Source organism: Manis pentadactyla, chromosome 9 (genome assembly GCF_030020395.1).
Source record: "Manis pentadactyla isolate mManPen7 chromosome 9, mManPen7.hap1, whole genome shotgun sequence".
NCBI classification, from domain to species: Eukaryota; Metazoa; Chordata; class Mammalia; order Pholidota; family Manidae; genus Manis; species Manis pentadactyla.
The window spans coordinates 19884688-19908574 of record NC_080027.1 but is presented as its reverse complement, the minus strand read 5'-3'; the positions used below and the strand labels follow the sequence as shown (position 1 = coordinate 19908574).

Sequence of the window (23887 nt, the reverse complement as noted above, 5' to 3'; positions counted from 1 at the left end):
TGTCAATGGTGATAGTTAGGGTCAGGACCAAAGTGTGGGGCTAGGGTTAGGGTTAGGAGCTTGGTAAATTTTATGCAGAACCTACTATTATGGTTAAAGTTAAGGTTCTGAAGTGAGGGCAAGGACGAGATTGAGCTTTCAGGTTATGGTGAGGAGTGGGTGATGTCGATGGTGATGGTGAGTAATCAGGCTAGGGGCCAGGGATAGGTGTAGGGTTAGGTGTATGGTAAGGTTTTCTCAGAGTAACAATTCTGGATACACTTAGGGTCAGGTTCTGAAGCGATGGCGAAGGTGAGATTGAACTTCAGGGATACTGTGAGGCATGGGTGACGTCGATGCTGATGGTGAGGGGTTAGGTCCAGGCTCCAGGGCTAGGGTTAGGGTTAGGTGTTCGGAAAGGTGTACCGGGAGGATAGGGTTACTGTTAGAGTTAGGGTCCAGCTCTGATATGAGGGCAAGGAAGAGACTGAGTTTCAAGTTACAGTGAAACTAGTGTGACTTCCATGCTGACGATGAGGGTTCAGGTCCAGGGGCCAGTGCTTGGGTTAGGATTATGTGTTTGGTAAGGGAGGATAGGTGTTTAGTTAAAGTTAGTGTCCGGCTTTGAACTGAGGGGGGGAGCGAAATTGAGCTTCAGGGTTACAGTGAGGTGATGGTGATGTCCATGATGACAGTGAGGGGTCAGGTCCAGGGGCCAGTGCTTGGGTTAGGATTATGTGTTTGGTAAGGTGTACTGGGAGGATAGGTGTTTAGTTAAAGTTAGTGTCCGGCTTTGAACTGAGGGGGAGAGCGAAATTGAGCTTCAGGGTTACAGTGAGGCGATGGTGATGTCCATGATGACAGTGAGGGGTCAGGTCCAGGCTCCAGGGCTAGGGTTAGTGTTACTTGTTCGGTAAGGTGTATCGGGAATATTGGGATACAGTTAGAGTTAGGATCAGCTCTGATGTGAGGGCGAGGATGAAATGGAGCTTCAGGTTTACAGTGGATCATGGGAGATGTCGATGGTGATGGTGAGGGTCAGGTCCAAGGGCCAGGGCCAGGGTTAGGTGTTTGGTAAGTTGTGCGGGGAGGATATGTTTATGGTTAGAGTTAGTGTCCAGCTCTGATGTGAGGGACTGTGAGTGTTTAAACTTCAGGGTTAAGGTGTAGCTTGGGTGTCATTGATAGTGACGTGAGGATTCATGTCCAGGGGACAGGGATAGGGTTAAGGTTAGGGGTTCAGTAAGGTGTTTTGGGAGGATAGTGTTATGGTTATAGTAGGATCCAGCTCTGATTTAAGAGTGAGCACGAGTTTGAGATTCAGGCTTTCAGTGAAGACTGGGTGACGGCAATGGGGACAGTGAGAGCTCATGTCCAGGGGCGAGCACTAAGGTTCAGGTTAGGTGTTCAGTAAGGTGTATGGGAGGATAACTTTACAGTTACAGTTAGAGTCTGGATCTGATATGAGGTCAAGGGCGAGATTGAGTTTCAGGTTTAAGGTGAAGCATGGGTGTAATTGATGGTGACAGTGACGGTTCAGGTACTGGGGCCAGGGCTAGGTGTATGGTTAGGTATTCGGTAAGGTATATTGGGAGGATAAGGATACTGTTAGAGTTAGGATCCAGCTTTGATGTGAGGGCAAGGGCGAGACTGAGGTACAGGGTTTCGATGAAGCATGTGGTATGTTGATGATGACCATGAAGGTTCAGGTCGAATGGGATGGCTGTATTTATAGTTAGGTGTTCGGAAAAGTGTATGGGGAGGATAGGGTCCCGGTTAGGGTTAGGGTCTGGCTCTGATGTGAAGGCAAGTATGAGATTGAGGTTCAAGGTTAATGTGAAATGAGTGTGACATCTATGGTGTCAGTGAGAGGTCACGTGGAGTGTCCAGGTCTAGGGTTAGGGTTCAGTGTTTAGTAAGTTGTACGCGGAAGATACTATTTTGATTAAAGTTAAGGTCTGGCTCTGAAGTGAGGGTGAGGGCGAGATTGAAATTTAGGGTTACTGTGAGGCATTAGTGACATCGATGCTGATGATGAGGGGTCAGGTCCAGGCTCCAGGGCTAGGGTTAAGGTTGTGTGTTCTGTAAGGTATACTGGGAAGATAGGATTATGGTTTGGGATAGGGTCCAGCTCTGATGTATTACAGAGCAATTGAGCTTCTGGGTTACGATGAGGTATGGGTGACATCGATCCTGATGGTGAGGAATCAGGTCCACGCTCCAGAGTTAGTGTCGGCTCTGATGTGAGTACGAGTGCATGTGTAAACTTCAGGGTTATGGTGAAACATGGTTTACGTTGATAGTGACGTGAGAGTTCAGGTCCAGGGGCCAGGGCTAGGGTTAGGGTTAGGTGTTCGGTAAGGTGTACTGGGAGTATAGGGTTACAGTTAGAGATAGGGTGCAGCTCTGTTGTGAATGAGACAGAGAGATTGAGCTTCATGTTTACAGTGATGAGTTGATGATTTCAATGGTAATGGTGAGGGAACAGGTCCATTGTACAGGACAGGGATGATAGGGATACAGTTAGAGTTAGTATCCAGCTCTGATGTGGGGGCTAGGGTGAGATTGAGGTACAGTGTTACGGTAAAGCATGGGGGATGTCAATTATGACCATGAAGGTACAGGTTCAAGGGAAAGGCTGAATTTAGAGTTAGGTGTTCATAAAAGTGTAAGGGGATGGTATGTTTCTGGTTAGGGTTAGGGTCTGGCTCTGATGTGAAGGCAAGTACGAGATTGAGTTTCAAGGTTAATGTGAAATGAGTGTGATGTCTATGGTGTCAGTGAGAGGTCACGTGGAGGGTCCAGGTCTAGGTTTAGGGTTAGGCGTTTAGTAAGTTTTATGCAAAAGATACTATTATGGTTAAAGTTAAGGTCCAGCTCTGAAGTGATGGCAAGGGCAAGATTTAACTTCAAGATTACTATGAAGTATAGGTGATGTCTGTGACAGTGAGGGGTCAGGTCCTATGGAAAGGGCTACTGTTAGGGCTAGGTGTTCAGTAAGGTGGACAGGGAGGAAAGGATTACAGTTACAGTTAGGGTCTGGCTCTGATGTGAGAGTGAATGTGAGATAGGACTTTAGTGTTATGGTGAAGCATGGGTGATGTTGATGATGATGGTGTGGAGTCAGAACCATGGTCCAGGGCTAGGGTTATGGTTATGTGTTCAGTAAGTTTTTCAGGGAGGATAGGGTTATGGTTAGAGTTAGGGTTCATGTCTGATGTGGGGGCGAGGGCGAGTTTTAACTTCAGGGTTATGGTTAGGCATGGGTGACATCGATGCTGATGCCGAGGGGTCAGGTACAGTGGCCTTGGCTAAGTTTAGCAGTACATGTTCAGTAAGATGTACTGTGAGGATAGGGTTACACTTAAAGTTAGGTCCAGTTCTGATATGAGGGTGATAGTGAGAACGAGTTTCAGGATTATGGCAAGGCATGGGTCATATCAATGCTGACAGTGAGAGGTCAGCTCCAAGGTCCAGGCCTAGTGTTAGGTGTTTGGTAAGGTGTACAGGGAGGATAAGTTTACAGTTAGAGTTAGGATCCCTTTCTGATGTGAGAGCGAGGGCAAGATTGAGCTTCAGGGTTGCAGTGAAGCGTGGGTGACGTCAATGGTGACAAAGAGGGGTTAGGTACTGGGGCCAGGGCTAGGGTTAGGGTTAGGTGTTTGGTAAGGTCTATTTGGACAATCGAGATATGGTTAGAGTGAGGATTCCACTCTGATGTGTGGTCAAGGGCAAGATTGAGCTTCAGTGCTACTGTGTAGCATGGGTGACATCGATGATGACTGTGAGGGCTCAGGTACAATGGGAGGGGCTTAAGTTAGGGTTAGGTGTTCTTTAAGGTGTACTGGGAGGAAAGGGTTCCAGTTAAAGTTAGAGCCTGGCTCTGATGTGAGGTCTAGGGTGAGACTGAACTTTAGTGTTACAAAGAGGCATGAGGTACGGCTATGCTGACAGTGAGGTGTCAGGTGCATTGGCCTGGGGTAGAGTTAGGGTTAGGTGTTTGGTAAAGTGCATGGTGAGGATCAGATAATAGTTTGAGTTAGGGTCTGGTTCTGATGAGAGGGCGATATTGAGCAAAAGCTTCAGGGTTATGGTGAGCCATGGGAGACGTTGATGCTGACAGTGAGGCATCATCGCCAGGGGTCAGGGCTAGGTTTAGGTTAGGTGTTCCCTAAGCTGTAAGGGGAGGATAGTGTAACGTTTAGAGTTAGGGTCCGGTTCTGATGTGCAGTCAGTCGCATGTGAGATTGAGCTTCAGGGTTACAGTGAAGTGTGGGAGTCATCGATGGTGATGGTGAGTGGTTAGGTCCTGGTGCCATGGCTAGTGTTAGGGTTAGGTCTTCAGTAAGGTGTATTGGGAGTTAGAGTTAGGTTAGAGTTAGGATCTGGGTCTGATGTGAGGGCAAGGGCGAGATTGAGCTTCAGTGTTACAGTGAAGCGTGGGTCATGTTGATGATGACCATGAGGGTTCAGGTCCATGGGGAAGGGTTAAGGTTAGGGTTAGGTGTTCATTAAGGTGCATGGGGAGGATAGGGTTCCAGTTAGAATTAGGGTCTGACTCTGATGTGAGTTCAAGGGCAAGAAGGTGCTTCAAAGTTACAGTGAAGTGAGGTTGACATTGATGGGGATGATGGGGGGTCAGGTCCTGGAGCCAGGGCTAGGATTAAGGTTAGGGGTTTGGTAAGGTGTATTGGGATGATAGGCAAATGGTTATAGTTGGGTTCCACCTCTGATGTTTTGGTGAGGGCGAGATTGAGCTTCAGGGTTATGGTGAAGCTTGGAATATGTTGATGGTGATGGTGAGGGGTCAGGTCCAAGGTCCAGGGCTAGGGTTATGGTTAGGTGTTTGGTAAGTTTTATTAGGATTATAAGGTTATGGTTAGACTTAGGGTCCTGCTCTGATGTGAGGGTGAGAGCGAGTTTGAACATCAGGGTTCAAGCAGTGTAACATGCATGATGTCGTTGGTGATAGTGAGGGTTCAGGTACAGGGGCGAGGGTGAGGTTTGGGTTAGGTGTTCAGTAAGATGTACAGAGTGGATAGGGTTATGGTTAGAGTTTGGGTCTGGCTCTGATGTGAGGGTGACTGCAAGATTGAAGTTCAGATTTACTCTGAGGCATGGGTGACGTCGATGGTGATGGTGAAGGTCAGGCCAAGGTCTCAGGCCAGGGTTTAGGTTAAGTGTTCAGTAAGGTGTACTGGGAGGAAAGGGTTTCATTTACAGTTAGGGTCTGGCTCTGATGCAAGGGCTAGGTTGAGATTGAATTTCTGGGTTATGGTGAAGTGTAGGTGTCGTCAATGATGATGGTGATTGATCAGGTCCTGTGGAAAGTTCTAGGTCTTGAAATTTGATAAGTTGTATAGGGCATAAAGGTTTATGGTTACAGTTAAGGTCCTGCTCTGATGTGACAGCTAGGTCGAGATTGAACTTCAGTGTTATGGTGAGGCATGGGTGAAGTCGATGATGCCGGTGAGGGGTCAGGTCCAGGTGCAGGGATAGGGTAGGGTGTGATGTTTGGTAAGGTGTATAGGGATGACAGGGTTATGGTTACAGTAGGGTCCAGCTCTGATATGAGAGTGAGAATGTGACTGAGATTCAGGGTTAGGATGAAGCCTGGGTGACACTGATGGGGACTATGAGGTGTCAGGTACAGGGTCGAGGGCTAGGGTTTAAATTACATGTTCCGTAATGTGTATGGGTTGGACAGGGTTATGGTTAGAGTTAGAGTCTGCCTCTGATGTGAGGGTGAGGGCGAGATTGAGGTTCAGGTATATGTTGAGGCAAGGGGGACATCTATAGTGATGGTAAAGGGTCAGGCCACGGGCCAGGGCTTGTGTTAGGGTTAGGTATTCGGTAAGGTGTACTGGGAGGACAGGGTTATGGTTACAGTTAGGGTTCAGCTCTGATGTGAGGGCGAGGGTGAAATTGAAATTCAGTTTTATGGTGAGGTGTGGGTGATGTCTATGCTGATGGTGAAGGGTCAGGTACAGTGGCCAGGGCTGGGGTTAGGGTTTCATGTTTGGTCAGGTGTACACTGAGGATATGGTTATGGTTAGAGTTAGGGTCCAGTTCTCATGACAGACCAATAGCGGGAAAGAACTTCAGGGTTATAGTGAGGCATGGGTAACATCGATGCTGTCGGTGAGTGGTCAGCTCGATTCCAGGGCTAGGATTATGGTTAGGTGTTTGGTAAGGTGACTGGGGAGGATAGCATTACAGTTAGAGGTAGGGTCCGGCTGTGATGTAAGGGTGCATGTGAGATTGAGCTTCAGGGTTATGGTGAAGCATTCATGATGCTGATGGTGACTTTAGGGTGTCAGGTTCAGGGGATAAGCCTAGGGATAGCGTTAGTTGTTCAGTATGGTGTATTGGAAGGATAGGGATATGGTTAGAGTTCAGATCTGGTCTGATATGAGGGTGAGGACAAAATTGAGCTTCAGGTTTACAGTGAATCGTGGGAGATGTCGATGATGGTAAGGGTCAGGTCCATGGTCCAGGGCTAGGGTTAGGGGAGGATAGCCCTGCCCCCTAGACTGGACAACTCATCATCACCATCATCATCACTCATGCTTCACCGTAACCCTGAACCTCAAACTCGAACTCACCCTTACATCAGAGCCAGACTCTATGAACGTAACCCTATCCTCCCCATACCCTATTGAACACCACATCCTAACCTAGCCCTGGCCACTGGGACTAATCCCTCACCCTCATCATTGACATCACCAACGCCTCACTGTAACCCTAAAGTTCCATCTCACTGTCACCCTCACATCAGAGCCGGACCCTAACTTTAACCATAACCCTTTCCTCCAAGGACACATTAATTCACACTTAAGGATAACCCTAACCCAGGCCGCTGGACCTGACCCCTCACAGTCACCATCGATGTCACGCACACCACACCATAAACCTGAAGCTCAATCTCACTCTTGCCCTCAAATGAGAGCTGGACCCGAACTTTATCCGTAACCCTATTTCCCCAGTACACCTGAGCGAACATCTAACCCTAGTCCTTGCCCAAGGACTTGAGCCCTCACCATCAGCATAGACATTCCCCACCTACCATAACCCTAAATCTCAATCTCGCACTCACCCTAAAATCACAGCTGGATCCTAACTCTAATCATAACCCTATCCTCCCAGTACATCTTACCAAACACATAACCCTAACCCTAGCCCTGGCCACTGGACCTGACCCCTCACCATCATCATCGACTTCACCCATGCCTCACCACAACCATGAAGCACAATTTTACCCTAGCAGTCACATCAGAGCAGGACCCTAACTCTAACTGTAACTATATCCTCAATGTACACCTTACCGAACACCTAACCTTAACCCATGTCCTGTCCCCTGGATCTGACCTCTTACTATAACCATTGACATCACCAACACCTCACCATAACCTTGAAGCTCAATCTCACCCTCGCCCTCACATCAGAGCCAGATCCTATCTCTAACCATAACTATATCCTCAATGTACACCTTACTGAACACCTAACCCTAACACTAACCCTGGCCCCTGGACCTGACCCCTCACTGTCAGCATCGACGTCACCCAGCCTAACAGTGACACTGAACCTCAATCTCGCCCTCACCCCCACAACAAAGCAGGATCTTAACTCTAACCTTAACCCTCCCCTCCCCGAAACACCGTACCAAACACAGAACCCTAACCCTAGCCCTGGCTTCTGGACCTGACCCCTCACTGTCACCATTGATGTCACCCACGCTTCACCATAATCCTGAAGCTCAATCTCACCCTCACACTCACATCAGAGCCATAACCTAACTCTAACCATAACCTTATCCTCCCAGTACAACTTACCAAACAACTAACTCTAACCCTAGCCCTGGCCCCTAGACCCGACCCCTAATGCCACCATCGACATCACCCGTGCTTCACGGTAACCCTGAATTTCAATCTTACCCTCGCCAACACATCAGAGCCAGACACTAACTCTAACGGTGAACCTATAGCACCCATACACTTTACCGAATACCTAACCATAACCGTAGCCCCAGTCACTGGACCTGACCCCTCACTGTCATCATCAATGTTACCCACACATCACCACGAGTCTGAAGCGTAATCTCACCCTGCCCTCATCTCAGCACCTGACGTTAACTCTAACTGTAACCCTATCCTCCCTGTAAACCTTACTGAACACTTAACCCTAACCATAGCCGTGGAGCCTGGACCTGACCCCTCACCATCACCATTGATGTCACCCATGCCTCTTCGAAACCCTGAGCTCAATGTTGCCCTTGCCCTAGAGCGCTTCTAAGTCTTCCATTTATTCCTCAGGATTGACTGCCATCCTTGGCCTCCCTGTGCTCCGCTCCAGGAGACCCACCTGTACCAACCTTATCAGTGAATTGGCCAATTGGTAGAGGAGCCAAAAGGAGAGACAGGACTGGGTTCACAAGATTTATTCCACACTCTATGTGTGCACAGCCCATGAAGGCCACATTAACTTCCCTCAACACAAAGGGCTCTGATAACGGCCCTTCTCCCTTCTCCCTTCTCCCTTCAGGCCTGGATGTAGTAAGATGCTGTGCCAAAGCATCTGGTCTACCCTTTGTGGCTTTGCTATACTTGGTTCATGGCTTTTTAAAAAAATCCTGTATTAAGTTCTCCTCATGTTGCCCAGTTTGAGTGAACATCTGTTTCCTGGCAGGACTCTGCTTGATAGAGAGATTAATATTAGGAGTAGCCCTAGAGTCAAAACTTTATACTTGGCCTCTGGCATTATTTTGTTCACATATTTAAAGAATATTCAAATGTATAACTTGCTGGGTGGGGACACTGGTAAATCATGGCATGTAGTGGCATCTGATTAATTTAAATTGTCACCAGTACTATCCTAGCATGAAATGTAGCCAGAGAGAAAAGCAATGAAAGATCAATTATTAGCAGCACTGATCACAACCACTATAAGGGAACACAAATTGATGCTATGGCATGTGGATTATTTCAGACAGATTATTATTTTTTTTTCAGGCTGATTATTTTTAAGAAACAGAAGAATCAAGAAATTTTTCTTCTGTGCCTCCCTCTTACTGCCTAAAATAATTAAGTAAAATATCTGTTCCCGGGAGGGAGCTTTCACCATGGAGAACTACACTGCAATGTTAGGAGCACTCTGGGGGTTGTGACACCTGGTGGGAATCTAATCTGGGAGTCTCCAACTTTATCAAAGTCAAATAGAATTGGACATTCCAAAAAGTCTTAGATTGATATGTTGCTTCACCTTGGTGTCTGCTTCTTAGAGGACTCTGACAGCCTCTTTTATTATTACATGAAATAAATGACTAGGAGTTAATCCCCCTACCCACAATCTTTTATTCAGTATATTTGGAGGTCTATGTGCACAAGGGTAAGATGCTTCCCCAAAGGAACACCCTGAATGCTCTGATCATTTGGAATCTGGAATACTGGAGCCATTTGGGGCTCCTCATGCATTGATCTGCTAGTGGTCATTCCACTGTGCAGGGTGATTAATTCCAATCACTACAGAGACATTAGTCGGTGCTAGAAAATGACATCAAGAATTATTTTCGGTACCCAGAGGATTCAGCAGTTTAGCTCTTACAGTTCCCTTAGCCTTCTCTTTCAAAGTACTGCAGCCGTATAATCACTAGATGATCAGGACTGAACAATTAGACTGAACAATAAGAAAATTTGGACAGTTTACCAGGTATCCCACTCAACTGTGGTCCTGAGAAAGAGTCAATGGACCACAGTCATGCAGGAGGTGGGTGAAGAGTGATTTGTATTTGTGATTATCTAGTGGGAAGTTATAGTAGTAGTTACTTTCATAAGTTTCTACTATACAGATCCTTATTCCTATGACCTCTTGTTTTTTTCTAACTAGACACAAAGCTGAATGTGACTCTAAGGGCCCTTATAAACAGATTTGGGGCATATCACCAGTCCTGCTACCCAGAAATGCCCACCGCTCATCATCTCTGCTGTGAAAGACCACCAAGAGTTCATTTTTATAAGTTAAACATGTAAGTCCGAGAGATTTGTTGCATGGAGGACAACATCCACGAACACGTGTACTTTTAAAAACTGTTTATTAGAATTCATTTGTCTAAAAGATGCAACTTAGAGACAACTTTCCAGTTTCCCTTAACTGACACTAAATAACTGATTTTCTACTGCTAAGGGACACCAATTAGATCTGTTCACATTACTTAATAAACATATTTTATAGAAATAGTATTGCTAGTGGGAAATACAGAGATACCTTTTGGAAAATGAGAGTCCTCTCTGACATAAATGGCTTTCGGCTCCAGAACATTGTCTACATCAAGCGTCTTGGAGTAACAATCTGTTGTGCCTGTTGCCTGTGTCTGCTAGGTCTCCACGCCACCCCTGCTACCGAGTGTGCCCTTGGGATTTACTTTTCAGGTTAGTTGAACCACTGCTGGTGCTGGCCAGGCTTTCTTGCTCTGCCTGGAGCACCTACATTTTTGGAAACTACTTCCTTCAATTTCATTTTCCTCTTTATTTTTTTATTTCTGCTTACTGATAGAAACATGAGCATATTCATGTTCTATCAGCATAAATTACATTAACATGGCCTCACATTTAAAAATCAAAATTAAACACAACTCACTTTTTTTCACTAGCTGTATTATGTTTGCTATATAGATTTCTTTCTTTTAAATAATGTGAACTCATAGACTTATTTCTCAGATTGTTTCTTCTTAGTAGAGATATTCCTTTTTATCACAACAACGGTGTTGGGAAGCTCAGAATCTCACCACTTGGGCATAGAAGTCCTCATAGGTTCACTGCTATAAAATGAAAGGGGAACCTGTATTTAAACAGTGATTCACAAAATCATTACTATGAGAACTTCTTTGATTTTTCCTTAATTGAAAACATATGTAAGAGATAGAGATTGGACAGATGATGCTTACCGAGTCTAATTGCACAGAGCTGTTTTGTGGGTACCTCTGGGTCTTTGTCTAATGCTTCTGTTAGAAAAAATATACAAAAATTCTTAAAAGATTCTCTTAAGGGAATGGAAGTGGTGATTTCAAATAGCTAATAGTCATAGAAAAATATTAAAAGTTAATTCAAAATATTTGTTCCTATTTCTAAGAAATAACTACAAGCAACATTCTTATATCTATCAGGTAGCTAAAAATACTTTTATGATAAAGGAGTGCATCTATCAGTTTATGGAGGAAGGAGTAAGCATCAGATTTAAAGTTTGTTTTTAATCTAGAGTAACATGAAATTCAGTAGAGGTCCTTATGTTTTATGTTAAATTTCATCTTCTAAATTGCCCTTATGTTGTCAGTTTAGGTCTCTTGAATTGGATTGTAGGAAGGGTGTAAATTCTGTAACCAGCATTGTAAGAACTCTTGATCATGATGGAGCACAATGGCAGCTCTTCTTGAAATGTAATAACATGACCAAAATTATCTGCATGACCTTAGAAAGAGAATCATAATTTACTTGAAGACTTTATTCAGAGCTTCTTTCACATCCTTATTCCTCAGGCTATAGATCATGGGATTCAGCATGGGGAACACCACAGTGTAAAATGTGGAAACGATTTTGTCCGTCTTGAAAGAATAGCTAGTCCGGGGACGAGCATAAATGTAGAGAATGGAGCCATAGTACAAGGTGACAGAGACCAGGTGGGAAGAGCATGTAGAGAAGGTTTTGAGGCGGCGCTGGGTGGAGCGGATCCTCAGGATGGTGGTGATGATAAAGAGGTAGGAGGCGAGTATGAGCACACAGGGGGCAATAACATTGGAGGTTGTGAGGAACAAAAGCACAGCCTGGTAGTTATTTTTCCTGCCACAGGCCAACTTCACTAAGGGAAGCAAATCACAGAAAAAGTCATCAATAATATTGTCTCCACAGAAATTCAAGGCAAAAATTTTTTTAGTAATGATGGAACAGTTAATAAAGCCACCAAAGTATGAAGCCACTACCAAAAATGCACACAGCTTTATGGACACAGTTTGAGCATAAAGCAGTGGCTTAGCGATGGCCACATAGCGGTCATAAGCCATGGCAGCCAGCAGGTAACACTCAGTATACGCCAGCCCCCCAGAGAAGAGTAACTGAGCTACACAGCCAGCAATGGAGATGCTTCTGTCCTCAGAGATGCAGATCATTAGGATCTTAGGCGTGTAGACAGAGGAATACCAGAGATCCAGAAAAGACAGATTCCCAATGAAAAAATACATGGGCGTGTGCAGCCGGGAGTCACTGCAGATCAGCACCATGAGGGTGATATTTCCTACCACGGTCACAGAGTACACGGCCAGGAATACCACAAAGAGGACGCGCTGCGTCACGGGGTCTGTGCTGAAGCCCAGCAGGATGAACTCTGTCACCGTGTGGTTGCTCCTCTCCATGGCTCTAAGGAATGTCACCTGGGAGGAGAAAAAAAGGAGAATTCAGCTTGAATTTCTGTTCTAAAGAAATAGAGCATTTGCTCAATATATAATATTGTAACCCTAGTAAACCTTGAAGTCCAGGATCCAAGAATATAAGTGCTCATTTTAGAAAGTTTTTATTTTGCAGCAATCCATTTATACCTTACTTATATATTGTTAAAAGATACCAAGGCACATGGAGGTTTCCAATAGTTTATCTGAACAAACATCCATTCAAATCATGCAGCACCAAACTGAAGGAGGCTAGGAGCTGACAATGGACAGGAGCAAGAGGAGAAGTGTGTTTAAACATATGGGAGCAAAGCAAAGAAATAATTTGATTATCAGTAGCTGAAATGGTTGCCTTATTTGGGAACACCTGGTTGGCTTTTTTGATTGGTAGTTCTTAGGTTTAATTTTCTAGGATTCATTCACTCTGGTTCAGGTTTTGGTTAGTTTACATGGGTTCCAAAGTATGAAATCCAGCTCTGTCAAATGGTCTCCTGTTAATGACTATAATAATTTTGATTCATTAATTTCAGGTTGATTATTTATTATTATAGGAATGATTATTCATCTAAAGAAAGTGTAGATTTACAATTAATAGTTCCTTGTTCTTTTGTCTACTTCATAATGTCCATTTCTTCTTTGCTAAATCTGTTTCTTCTCAGCTTAAATTGTTACTTGTCTGTATCTGCAATACTGAAATTTACCTATTTTAATATATTTTTTAATGATCAAGTGTTTCTCCTTCAGTTCTTCTGTATACTGGGACACCTTACAGGCAGTACAATTTCATATCTCATAAGAATATCTATACAATTTCATATCTCATAAGAATATCTATAAGAAAATACTCAGGAGAGTAAAGAAAAAAACTTGATATACTTGATACAGTCAAGTTTCAGGAAAAATACACAGCAAAGGATGGGATACAGTGATGGAAATACAAAGTTCACAGTATTATTGTTAAAAAAAAAAAAAGAAACAACTGGCCTAAAATGGAGACACCATGCCCATCACCAACCAGGACTACAAATGGAGCCGGAACTACAGTTTCAACCTATCCCAGGAATGTGACCTTTTAGTAGTTAATTTGAAATTTCATGATTGGAACTAATGAAGAAATGGGCATGATAAAAATCCTGCTGTTCCCTCCCCCCTAAAGGAAAATGTCCTGACTCACAACAGTCCTTTCTTTTGTATTGTTCATAACTTCCCTGTCCTCCTCTCTTGTCTACACACACCTTCCATCCTGTACAGCATCTTTGGGTATCTGTCTACATCTCTGAATACTGTGCGTTCATGGAAAGCTTAACAAAACCAGTTGAATTTTGTTATTTATGACTATACTCTTTCCCATCTGCTTTTACTGGAAAACATGGATCAGTTCAATGTTTATCTCATGTTAGTGTGTTGGTTATTATGAGATATTGTGAGCTGTTTATTTTCAGTGAATCACTTCACACTGTAGGGGCCAAGAGCAGGCTTTCCCAGTATGTTGTGCTGTGACATGCAGATATTCTTGGTGAATAACATTCAAGGGCCAAAAGAACCGGGGAGACGTTTTGATCTCCCAGACCACATGTAAAGAAGGCCAAGACCCACACCAAAACAGTCATGTATAAAACATTATTCTTAGGATAAAACATCAAAGAAATTATTAACCACCTCTGTAGCTCATGCCTTACACTGACCCCTACCCCACAGACCCCATAAAACCCCAAACCTAAAACCTAAAGTGCTCCCTGTCCCTGAGATCACCCACACTCTCATCTGAGTTTGTACAATTTACCAAATAATTATTTTGGTGTATAAGCCTATGACACTTTTTCTCTGAACTCTTTTTCATGATGAAGACCAAGTTCTGTAACCTCCACCTCCAGGGCTAAGTGTCTCTCACTTGCTGTTTCATTCAGCTTTCTAGTCTTAACCCAACCTTTTTCTCTCTCCCCATTTTATTTCAGACCAGTAGGGATGTGGACATGATCTCACTCATCCAGTGCACTGAGGCTCCCCCCACTTCGTGGGAGGCAGGGATGTAATTACCACACCCTGCAGGTCAGTTGGGCACTGGGTGTCAGGTGTCCCTGGCTTTATGAATTGGCACAGCATATGTCCCGTGCTGTCAGAAGTTCGGTGAACTTGCCTTTTCTCGCTCTGCTCACCCCTGCTCTCTCCTGCATTCACAGCTGCTGATATTACCTTCTATTCTTGCTTTAATGAATTCCTTTCTTGCTGGTGCTTGTCTGACCTGATCACAGATTCTTTATCCATTAGGGTCGAAAGCCGTCCCTTCTCCTGGTTCAATTTACCTAGTTTGCAGGGACAGATCTCCCCAGACATGGATGCCTGACAATAGTATGAAGGGCTGAGTGTGGGGGAAACGCTCAATCTCAGTCTTAAACTCAATATCTTCTGATCTGTTTAGTCTCTGATTCTCATAATTATTCCATAATATGATCATTTATAAAAATAATGTCTAATAATTGTTAATACTTTCCTTGGAGTCAAGCACTGTACTTAGTATCATGTAATGCATTCACACAACATCCTTCATAGATATTTTTAAAGATCAAAAGCAATAGTTTTGCAGGTGACCAAACTGAGTTTTAACAAGTAGCTACTAATATAATATAATTTGTGCATGGTACTGTCTTACTCTAGAGTTCTGGCACTGAAGCATTATATCACCTCCTTTCATATTTGATATTAGCTTAACCAATGCTTGTGGGCTCCACGGGTCCATGTCCTTTTGGTTATAACACCTTCACTCAAAACCAACAAAATAGTGCTGAGATATTCAGATGGTGTTACAGGTAAGTGCCTTGTACATGCGGGGCCACATAAATGCTTCTAAGTAGAACCTAAATCATCTTCTGGCAGAGTCTTGGGTTTCTTAGCCTTAAAACCAACCCTGATGATGAGAAGAAACATTACTCACCTCACCCAGGACCAGGACACTGACCTGACCTGAAGCTCACAATCACACTCAACAAAGGGCCACCCCTTGGATTCAGACAACTTGTACCTGCTCAGGCTCCCCAGGGCATTCGGTGCCTTGAGCACCACAGGGGTTCAAAGATTTGAAATTGTCTAAAGAGGCAATTAACCAAAAATTATGCTACCTTTATTCAGGTGAATCTTGCTGTGTACCAAAGATGATAATGATTTCAAAAGTAATGATAACAATTATTGTATTTTGAAACACTACATGCAAAACAACCTCCCCAGGAACTTTATTTAATCGTCTAACAACTCCATGGAGTATATACTGCCATTCTTACTATCAAAAAAAAATAAGCTCACAGCTCGTAATTGATTTGCCAAGATAAACTCAGGAGTAACTGCAATCAGGAGTTACTGCAATCAGGAATTAAACTCAGAGCATTCTCATTTTAAAATTCATATGATTTCCCCTTCATGTACTTTGAAGAGACATAACTCCTTTGTATCAATTCAACTTTCACTGTAATCCTTTAAGCCATAGAGTCCCCTTGTGTCTATACAGGTAAATTTTTTTAACAAACATATTCAATCTCTCATTAGTCATTTTCAGCTTAATTCCCAATTTTTAAATGACAAGAAGGGCATCATATTGCCTAATGTTCCTAAAATCAATTCTTTAGGCTTCTCTTTTATTATGTTAGTATTAAATCTTGAACACTTAACATGTGCCAGGCTCACTGCTGAGTGCTTTAATGAGTCATCCCAATTTAACCTTCATAATAATCTTCTTAATGTGTTTATTATACCCATTTTATAGATGAGCTCTAACATAGAAATGATTTACAGATGAGCTGAAACTTACATTTTTCAGGGTCATAAGTTGAGAGGCTTATACAGCCAAATTCAAAAGCAGGTCTCTCAGAGCTCATCATCTGCACTCTAACCTGCTTATCAATCTAACATTTGATATATTCTGGATATTCTGCAAGGAATAACGGAAAAGAGAGACAACTAAGGCATGCAACCAACCTCCAGAAGGGTGTGGTTTATTGGAGAAACTAAACCTGTGTGAACACTGTGATAGGTTATGACAGGATTCCCTATGTACTTGCTGGCGGGAGGCAGGCCAGCGGGGAGAGCTGGTTAGGGGCCACGAGGGAAGCGCTGTGTCTGCTCTGAGAGGTTCTACACAAGAGGGAGACACACGTACGTGTGCCTGAAGATGCCTGGGTAGTTACCACGTGGGAGGAGGGCCTTTCTGGCAAAGGAAAAGAAAGTACCAGTGTGGAGGCACAGAAGCAGGAAATGGAATGAAGGGCGGAGGGGCTGTCCCCAGCTTGTTCCGTCGGACACGGTTAGAGAGTGTTTGTTGGAATGATGGTAGGTGAGACTGCAGAGGGCTTTTATGCCACACTCATAATATTCTCAGAGACAGTGGCTTAATCTGCACCACTGTTAAAATGCTTGAAAGGTCAGGGGCTGTGGCAAAAAGCATGGTGCTGAGGGAAGCAACTGGCTCTGCCTAAATCAGTTCTTTGCCGAAGGCCTGAGTAATGAGCGCGTAAACACGCTACTCTCTGCTCCCCTGGGATCAGAAAAATGAGGAAAGAGGGGACCTCCTAATAGTGCAATGGCACTACTGGGGATTGTAAAGCAAATCAGCAGGCATGGCTGAGTTCAAAACTGAATGCCTCTGACTCTGCATTTTGTGCTCTTTCTACTCCAGCAAATTCCTCGTGCGCCTTCTTCTGCTGAGACATAAATCCCCCTCATTTAGATGTTTTTACTGGTAGTCACATCTTGAAATAATCCTTGTCTTCCTGAGCCTTATGCTCTAATCCACCTGTCATCGTGTAAGGGTGCATGATAATCTGGTGAGGGGGGGAACATTAGTAGCAATGAGACAGCTGTGCAACACAATGGGACATTTCTCTCTCAGGGAACCGTTTAGCTAATAATAACCGTTTAGCATTTTTCTACACTAACTCTACACACTCATGTGTACACACACATTTTATTTGTAGATCAAAGGATATTCACATTTGAAAATGTGCACTTGTTTTCATTCTGCTTACAACATCCTTTTACTTCCTTTACTTGCTCAAAAATGTAACATCACCTCAAAGAGGTTGAGCCCCATCACCCTCGTCCTTTGTACCCCACACACCTGCCACCACCATTCTCTATTCTTTTCCATTGCTTTATTCTTTTCTGAGTTTCCATATAATTGACTCAACTATTATATTTGCTGTCTGTCCACAACACTAGGACATGCTTATAATAAGGGTGTGTTTTGTTTTTTTTGCACTGTTGGATGCCTGTGCTTAAAAAGGACTCTGGCTCAGCATAGGCACACATCATATTTGTTGAGTGGGTGAATAGATGGGCTGCCCTAATTCTCTAGGAGCATATCAGTCAAATGCACAGGCCAGTCTGCTCTGACGATGGCACTGAAGCCTTAAAGGAATTGGTCGTTATCCCACATTACTTACCATAACTAGAAATCTTGGACCATTCTGTGCTACTCACAGGCACATACAAGAAAATCCAAGGGCAAACATAGTCACAGAACACACAGTCTGACCAGTGAAATATACAGACAAATTTTATTTCAAAATAGAGTATATACGTGAGGGAGGTAGTCTCCATTTAAGCAGCAAATTCCCTCATGTGGAAGAGCTGTTAGGCACTATATCTTGGGAATCAAAGGAAGCCCTGATTAGAAGTCAGACACACTAGAGGCAGCACTGGGCCTTCGGGCTGAGGACATGGACTCAAGTTCCCTCTCGCCGCTTCTCAGCTGCCAGAAGACCTTACACAAATGACAGTTGTGTTAAGCCTCGACTCTCTCAACTGTAAAACAAACATAAGAATTGTAGCTACTACACAGGGCTGTTGTAAAGATCAGGAATATAATGTTTTTAAACTAATTAGGGGAGGGTTTGACAGAATGAAAAGTTCAGTACATCAGAGGCCCTCTAACCCCGAGAACATAACATATGGGTAAAGCTGCATCTTCGTGGGCCTTATCCTGTACAGACCAAATCTAGCAAGTCAGAGTTTCAAGAAACTCTCCTAGAATGCCACATTTATCAGAATGACAGCAGTCCCACTTGACAGCAGTGTGAGGTTTAACTAGTGTGTGTATGTCCAAAGGCATTTTGCAGGAAGGTACACAATCATTGTGGGAAGGAATATGGACTATTGAGAATGAGATGTGGGGTCAGTGAGACCTGAACTGATGTGATCCCAACACTTGCTGACTTTGTCATCTTGGAGAACTTACTTAATCTTCCTCAGAATCAATTTCCTCATCTGCTCATTTTTAAAAGTTAAAATGATTTGTTGCATCGAGGAGAACAGCTCTGAACTTGTGTACTTTAAAAATTGTTTATTAGAATTCATTTGTCCTAAACACAATGTAGAAACAACTGTTTTCCCATAATGATTTTCTGCCACTAAAGTACACCAATTTGATCTGTTAACAATTTAATAAATACATTTTACAGGAATAATGTTATTAGTGAGAAATACAGAGATACCTTTTAGAAAATGAGAGTCTGCACTAGCATAGATGGCTTTCTAGAACATTGTCTACACCAAGCATCTTGGAATTCATCTTCTGTGTCAGCTAGGTGTCCGTGTCACCCCTAGTACTGAGTGGGCACTTGGCATTTACTTTTCAGGTTAACTGTGAACCATTGCTTGTGCTGGTCAGGCTCTCTTGCCTGCCTGGAGCTTCTGCAGTTTTCTAAACTACTTCCTTCAATTTTATTTCCTTCCTCTTTTATTTTGATTAATGTGCATACTGATAAAAACATCGCCATATTCATGTTCTATCAACAGAAATTTTATTAGTATTGCCTCATTTTTAAAAATCAAAATTAAATGCAACTCATTACCTCTTTTTCACTACCTTTATATATTTGCTATATAGATTTCTCTCCTTTAAATAATGTGAACTCATAGACTTTTATTTTTCAGATTGTTTCATCTCAATGGAGTTATTACTTTTTTCACAGAAATGGTGTTTAGATGCTCAGAATCTCACAACGTGGGGATATAACTCCTAGGTTCACCTCTACACAATGAAAGAGGAACTTGTAGCTAAATAGTGATTCACAAAATTGTGTTTCTGAGAACTTCTCTTATTTTTCCTTAATTGGGCACAGAGATAGAGATAGAGATATGTCTGTCTCTTAAGACATAGAGACTGAACAGATCATGCTTACTGAGTCTAATGGCTCTGGGTTACTTCGTGGTGCCTCAGGTTCTTTATGCTAATGCTTCAGGGATAAAAATATATACATAAGTTCTTAAAGGATTCTGTTAAGAGAATGGAAAGTGATGCTTTCAACCAGTTAATAGTTATAGGAAAATATTAAAAGTTAATTCAGAGTATTTGTTCCTATTTCTAGGAAATATCTCTATAAATACTACTCTTAAACATGTGAAGCAGCTAAATATATTCTTATGGTAAAGGAGTGGTTCCGTCAGTTGTTTTAAAAAGGGGCAAGATCAGTTTTTCATCTAGGGTAACATGAAATTCAGTAGAAATATTTATACTTTATATTATATCTCACCTCCTAAATTTCCATTATTTTCTCTTCTTAGGTCTCTCAGGTTGTATTGTATTGAGGGTGCTTTCTATAACTAAATTTGTAAGAATGCTTGATCATGATGGAACACAATAACAGCTCTTCTTGAAATATAACCTGACAAAAATTGTTGCATGTCCTTAGAAGGAAAAAATCATGATTTATTTGAAGAGTTTCATGAGAGCATCCTTCACATCCTTATTCCTCAGGCTGTAGATCATGGGATTCAGCATGGGGAACACCACAGTGTAAAATGTGGAAATTATTTTGTCCCTCTCCAAAGCATTGCTGGATCGGGGATGGGTGTAAATGTAGAGGATGGAGCCGTAGTACAAGGTGACAGAGGTCAGGTGGGAGGAGCATGTAGAAAAGGCTTTGAGGCGGCCCTGGGTAGAGCGGATCCTCAGGATGGTGGTGATGATGAAGAGGTAGGAGGCAAGGATGAGCACACAGGGGGTAATGACATTGGAGGCCAGGCAGAAGAAAAGCACAGCCTGGAAGCCATCTTTCCTGCCACAGGCTATCTTCACTAATGGAAACAAATCACAAAAAAAGTCATCAATGACATTGTCTCTGCAAAAGTTCAAGAAAAAAGTTCTTTGAGTGATGATGGAACAGTTAATAAAGCCACCAAGGTATGAGGCCACTACCAAAAATGCACACAGCTTTATGGACATAGCCTGTGAGTAAAGCAGCGGCTTAGAGATGGCCACATAGCGGTCATAAGCCATGGCAGCCAGCAGGTAACACTCACTGTACGCCATCCCACCAGAGAAGAAGAACTGAGCTACACAGCCAGCAAAGGAGATGCTTTTGTCCTCAGAGATGCAGATCACTAGGATCTTAGGCGTGTAGACAGAGGAGTACCAGAGATCCAGAAAAGACAGATTCCCAATGAAAAAGTACATGGGCGTGTGCAGCCGGGAGTCACTGCAGATCAGCACCATGAGGGTGATATTTCCTACCACGGTCACAGAGTACACGGCCAGGAATACCACAAAGAGGATGCGCTGCATCACGGGGTCTGTGCTAAAGCCCAGCAGGATGAACTCTGTCACCGTGTGGTTGCTCCTCTCCATGGCTCTAGGGAATGTCACCTGGGAGGGGAGAAGAGGAGAGTTCAGTCTGAATCACTGTGCTGAAGAAATAGAAAGTTTGCTCAATAAATCACACTATAATCTTGCTTGGCAACTGAGCCTGGGAAAGAAAAGCACTGAGACAAGACCCAATAAACTGAGCAGTGTGAAGGTTTCATTTAAAAGTATGCACTTACAGGGGAGTGTGAGCAAATTCACAGGAGATGTGCAGTGAAAGATTATTGTAAAAAAAGAAACAGCTAGACTAAAATGTAGACATTGTTCCCCCAATGCTCCTCCACACACACCCAAGACTACATACAGAGCCAGAATTACATTTTCTACCTACCCCAGGAATGTAACCTTTTGGGAGGCAATTTGAAATTTCCTGACAGGTGTTAGTGACGGAATCTCCATAATAAAAATCCTACTGTTTCCCTCCCCCTAAAGGAAGATATCCTGGCTTACAACAATCCTTTCTTTTGTTTTGTTCATAACTATCTTGTCCTGCTTTCATAACTACAAACACCTTCCATTCTGTGCAGCAATTTTGGGTATCTGTCTACTTGCTTGTTAGATACTGTCCATTTAAGGAAAACTTAACAGAGCCAAGTAGAAACTCAGTTTTACTGGTTGAATTTTGTTTTTTATCACTGTGCTCTTTCCCATGTGCTTTTGCTGGAAAACACAGATTAGTTCAATGTTCATCTCATCTCAGTGTGTTGGTTATTATGAAGTATTGTGGGTTATTTATTTTCAATGAATCGCTTCACACTCTTGGGGCCAAGAGCAGGCTGTCCCAATATGTTGTGTTGTGATACGCAGATATTTGGTGGCAAAAACCATCAAGGGGCGAAAAACCCAGGGAAATTCTATGACCTCCCTGGACCACAGCTTGTAAAAAGAATTTCCATGGAGGAACTACTCCAGTAGGAGGGCTTTCACCATAGATGGCTTAATTATAATGTATTATAAATGTACCCCATTATATACAATGACAGACAGGGAAGGATGCCACAAAGCGTGTTTGTTAAAACTCCTCTCTGTGCCCCATTGTTCCTCTGTGACCCATCAAGTATTTTCATTACCACACATTTACTTTTTTCATACTCCTGAGAATCACATCCATTTTCCTTTGAACCTCAGGTCCCTTCCCCTTCTCCTTAATTTAGGATGACAAATATACTTCATTCTCCTGTCTCCAGAATCTATCTATGGATTCACCCTATGTATGTAATTAACTTTGATTTTTTCTCCTTTAATCCATCTCATGCCAATTTGAAGCTGAAATCAATAGAAGAATCATGACGGGTACTGGAAATTCCTTCCTCCCCAAAAATACAAACAAAACAATTTTGTGCTCTGCAAAAATGTTGATAACAGGGATCCATGAGAACTGCTGAGATAGAGCAGGGAAATGGGACAAAGGTCATGACGTTGTAAAATCTACTTACCCTGCAAGAACAGGACCCGCTTATTCTTTAACTTAAGTCTACACGCTGTTCTTCCTCTTCTTCCAGGCCCTAAATCAATTAAGTAACTTTGTACATGACAAGAGACAGACCTCCAGGGTGTAAATGAATCTACATGGGTAAAGAAGGCAGAGATCCATATCAAAACAGTCACATAAATAATCTTATTCTTAGGACAGAACTTCAAAGGAATTATTAACCACCTGTATGCCTCACGCCTTATGCAGACACGACCCCTATCCCAAAGGCACTATAAACTGAAACCTAGGCAGTTAAATGAGCCTTGTCTCTGAGGTTACCCACACACCCATCTGATTTTGTAGAGTTCAACAAATAACTGTCTTGCTGCATAAGCCTATTATACTTTGTCTCTAAACTCTTTTTCATGATAAACACAAAACTCGCTGACTTTCACCTCTGGTGCTAAGTATCTGTATCATTTTGCTATTCCCTTCAGTTTTCTAGTCTTAACACAATCCTCTTCTCTCTTCCCATTTTATTACAGACCAGTAGGTATGTGGACATAATTTCACTTAAGAAGTGCACTCAGTCACCCCAAACCCTGGGGAGGTAGGGATGTAATTACCACAGGCTGCAGATCAAGCAGACACTGGATGTCAGGTGTCCTTGGCTTTATGAATTGGCCAAAGGTTTGCCCTGTGCTTTCAGTAATTCAATGAACTTCCCTTTTCTCCCTCTGTTCTTCTTTGCTCGCTAATGAATGCACAGCTGCTGACATTTAACTTCTACATTTGCTTTAATGAATTCCTTTCTTACCGGCTCTTGTTCAACCTGGTAACATTCTCTCCCAAGCCTAGTCGAGAGCCCTTCCTGTCCTGCTTGAATTTCATTTACTGTGCAGGAAGAGACCTCCCCAGACGTGGCTGCCTCACAGCACTATGAGCACAATCTTAAACTGAATATCTTCTGATCTGATTAGTCTCTGATTCTCATAATTAATTCAGAATATGATTCTTTAAAAAAATAATGCCTGAACATTTTAAACAGTTTACTCTGACTCAAGTATTGTGCTTAGCATTTCACAAACATTATGTTATGCATTCCCACAAGATCCTTCATAGACATATTTAAAGATTAAAAGCAATAATTTTGCAGATGACCAAATTGAGTTTTAACAAGTAGTCACTAATTTTAAAATTTGTACATGGTACTGTCCTACTCCAGAGACCTGGTCCTTAAGCACTCTATCACCTCCTTTCATATTTGATATTAAAGTAACCATTCATTGTGGGCTCCATGGGGCCTCTCTTTTGGTTATAACACCTTCACTAAAACCCAATGGCATAATGCTGAGAAATTCAGTTGGTGTTACAGGTAAGTACCTTGTACATGTGGGGCCAGGTAAATGCTTCTAAGTAGCACCTAAATCACCTT

General features: G+C 42.8%; 2 protein-coding genes across 2 annotated transcripts; both read right to left on the bottom strand.

Annotated features, from left to right (window-relative positions):
- Positions 1-11458: 11458 nt before the first annotated feature.
- LOC118908086 (olfactory receptor 1013-like) lies at positions 11459-12376 on the bottom strand. The gene has a single exon (XM_036877146.2). The coding sequence runs from the start codon at positions 12374-12376 to the stop codon at positions 11459-11461; it is 918 nt and encodes a 305-aa protein (XP_036733041.2).
- A 7729-nt stretch (positions 12377-20105) lies between these two features.
- Positions 20106-21035, bottom strand: LOC118908082 (olfactory receptor 9G1-like). The gene has a single exon (XM_036877143.2). The coding sequence runs from the start codon at positions 21021-21023 to the stop codon at positions 20106-20108; it is 918 nt and encodes a 305-aa protein (XP_036733038.2). The 5' UTR covers positions 21024-21035.
- Positions 21036-23887: the final 2852 nt, after the last annotated feature.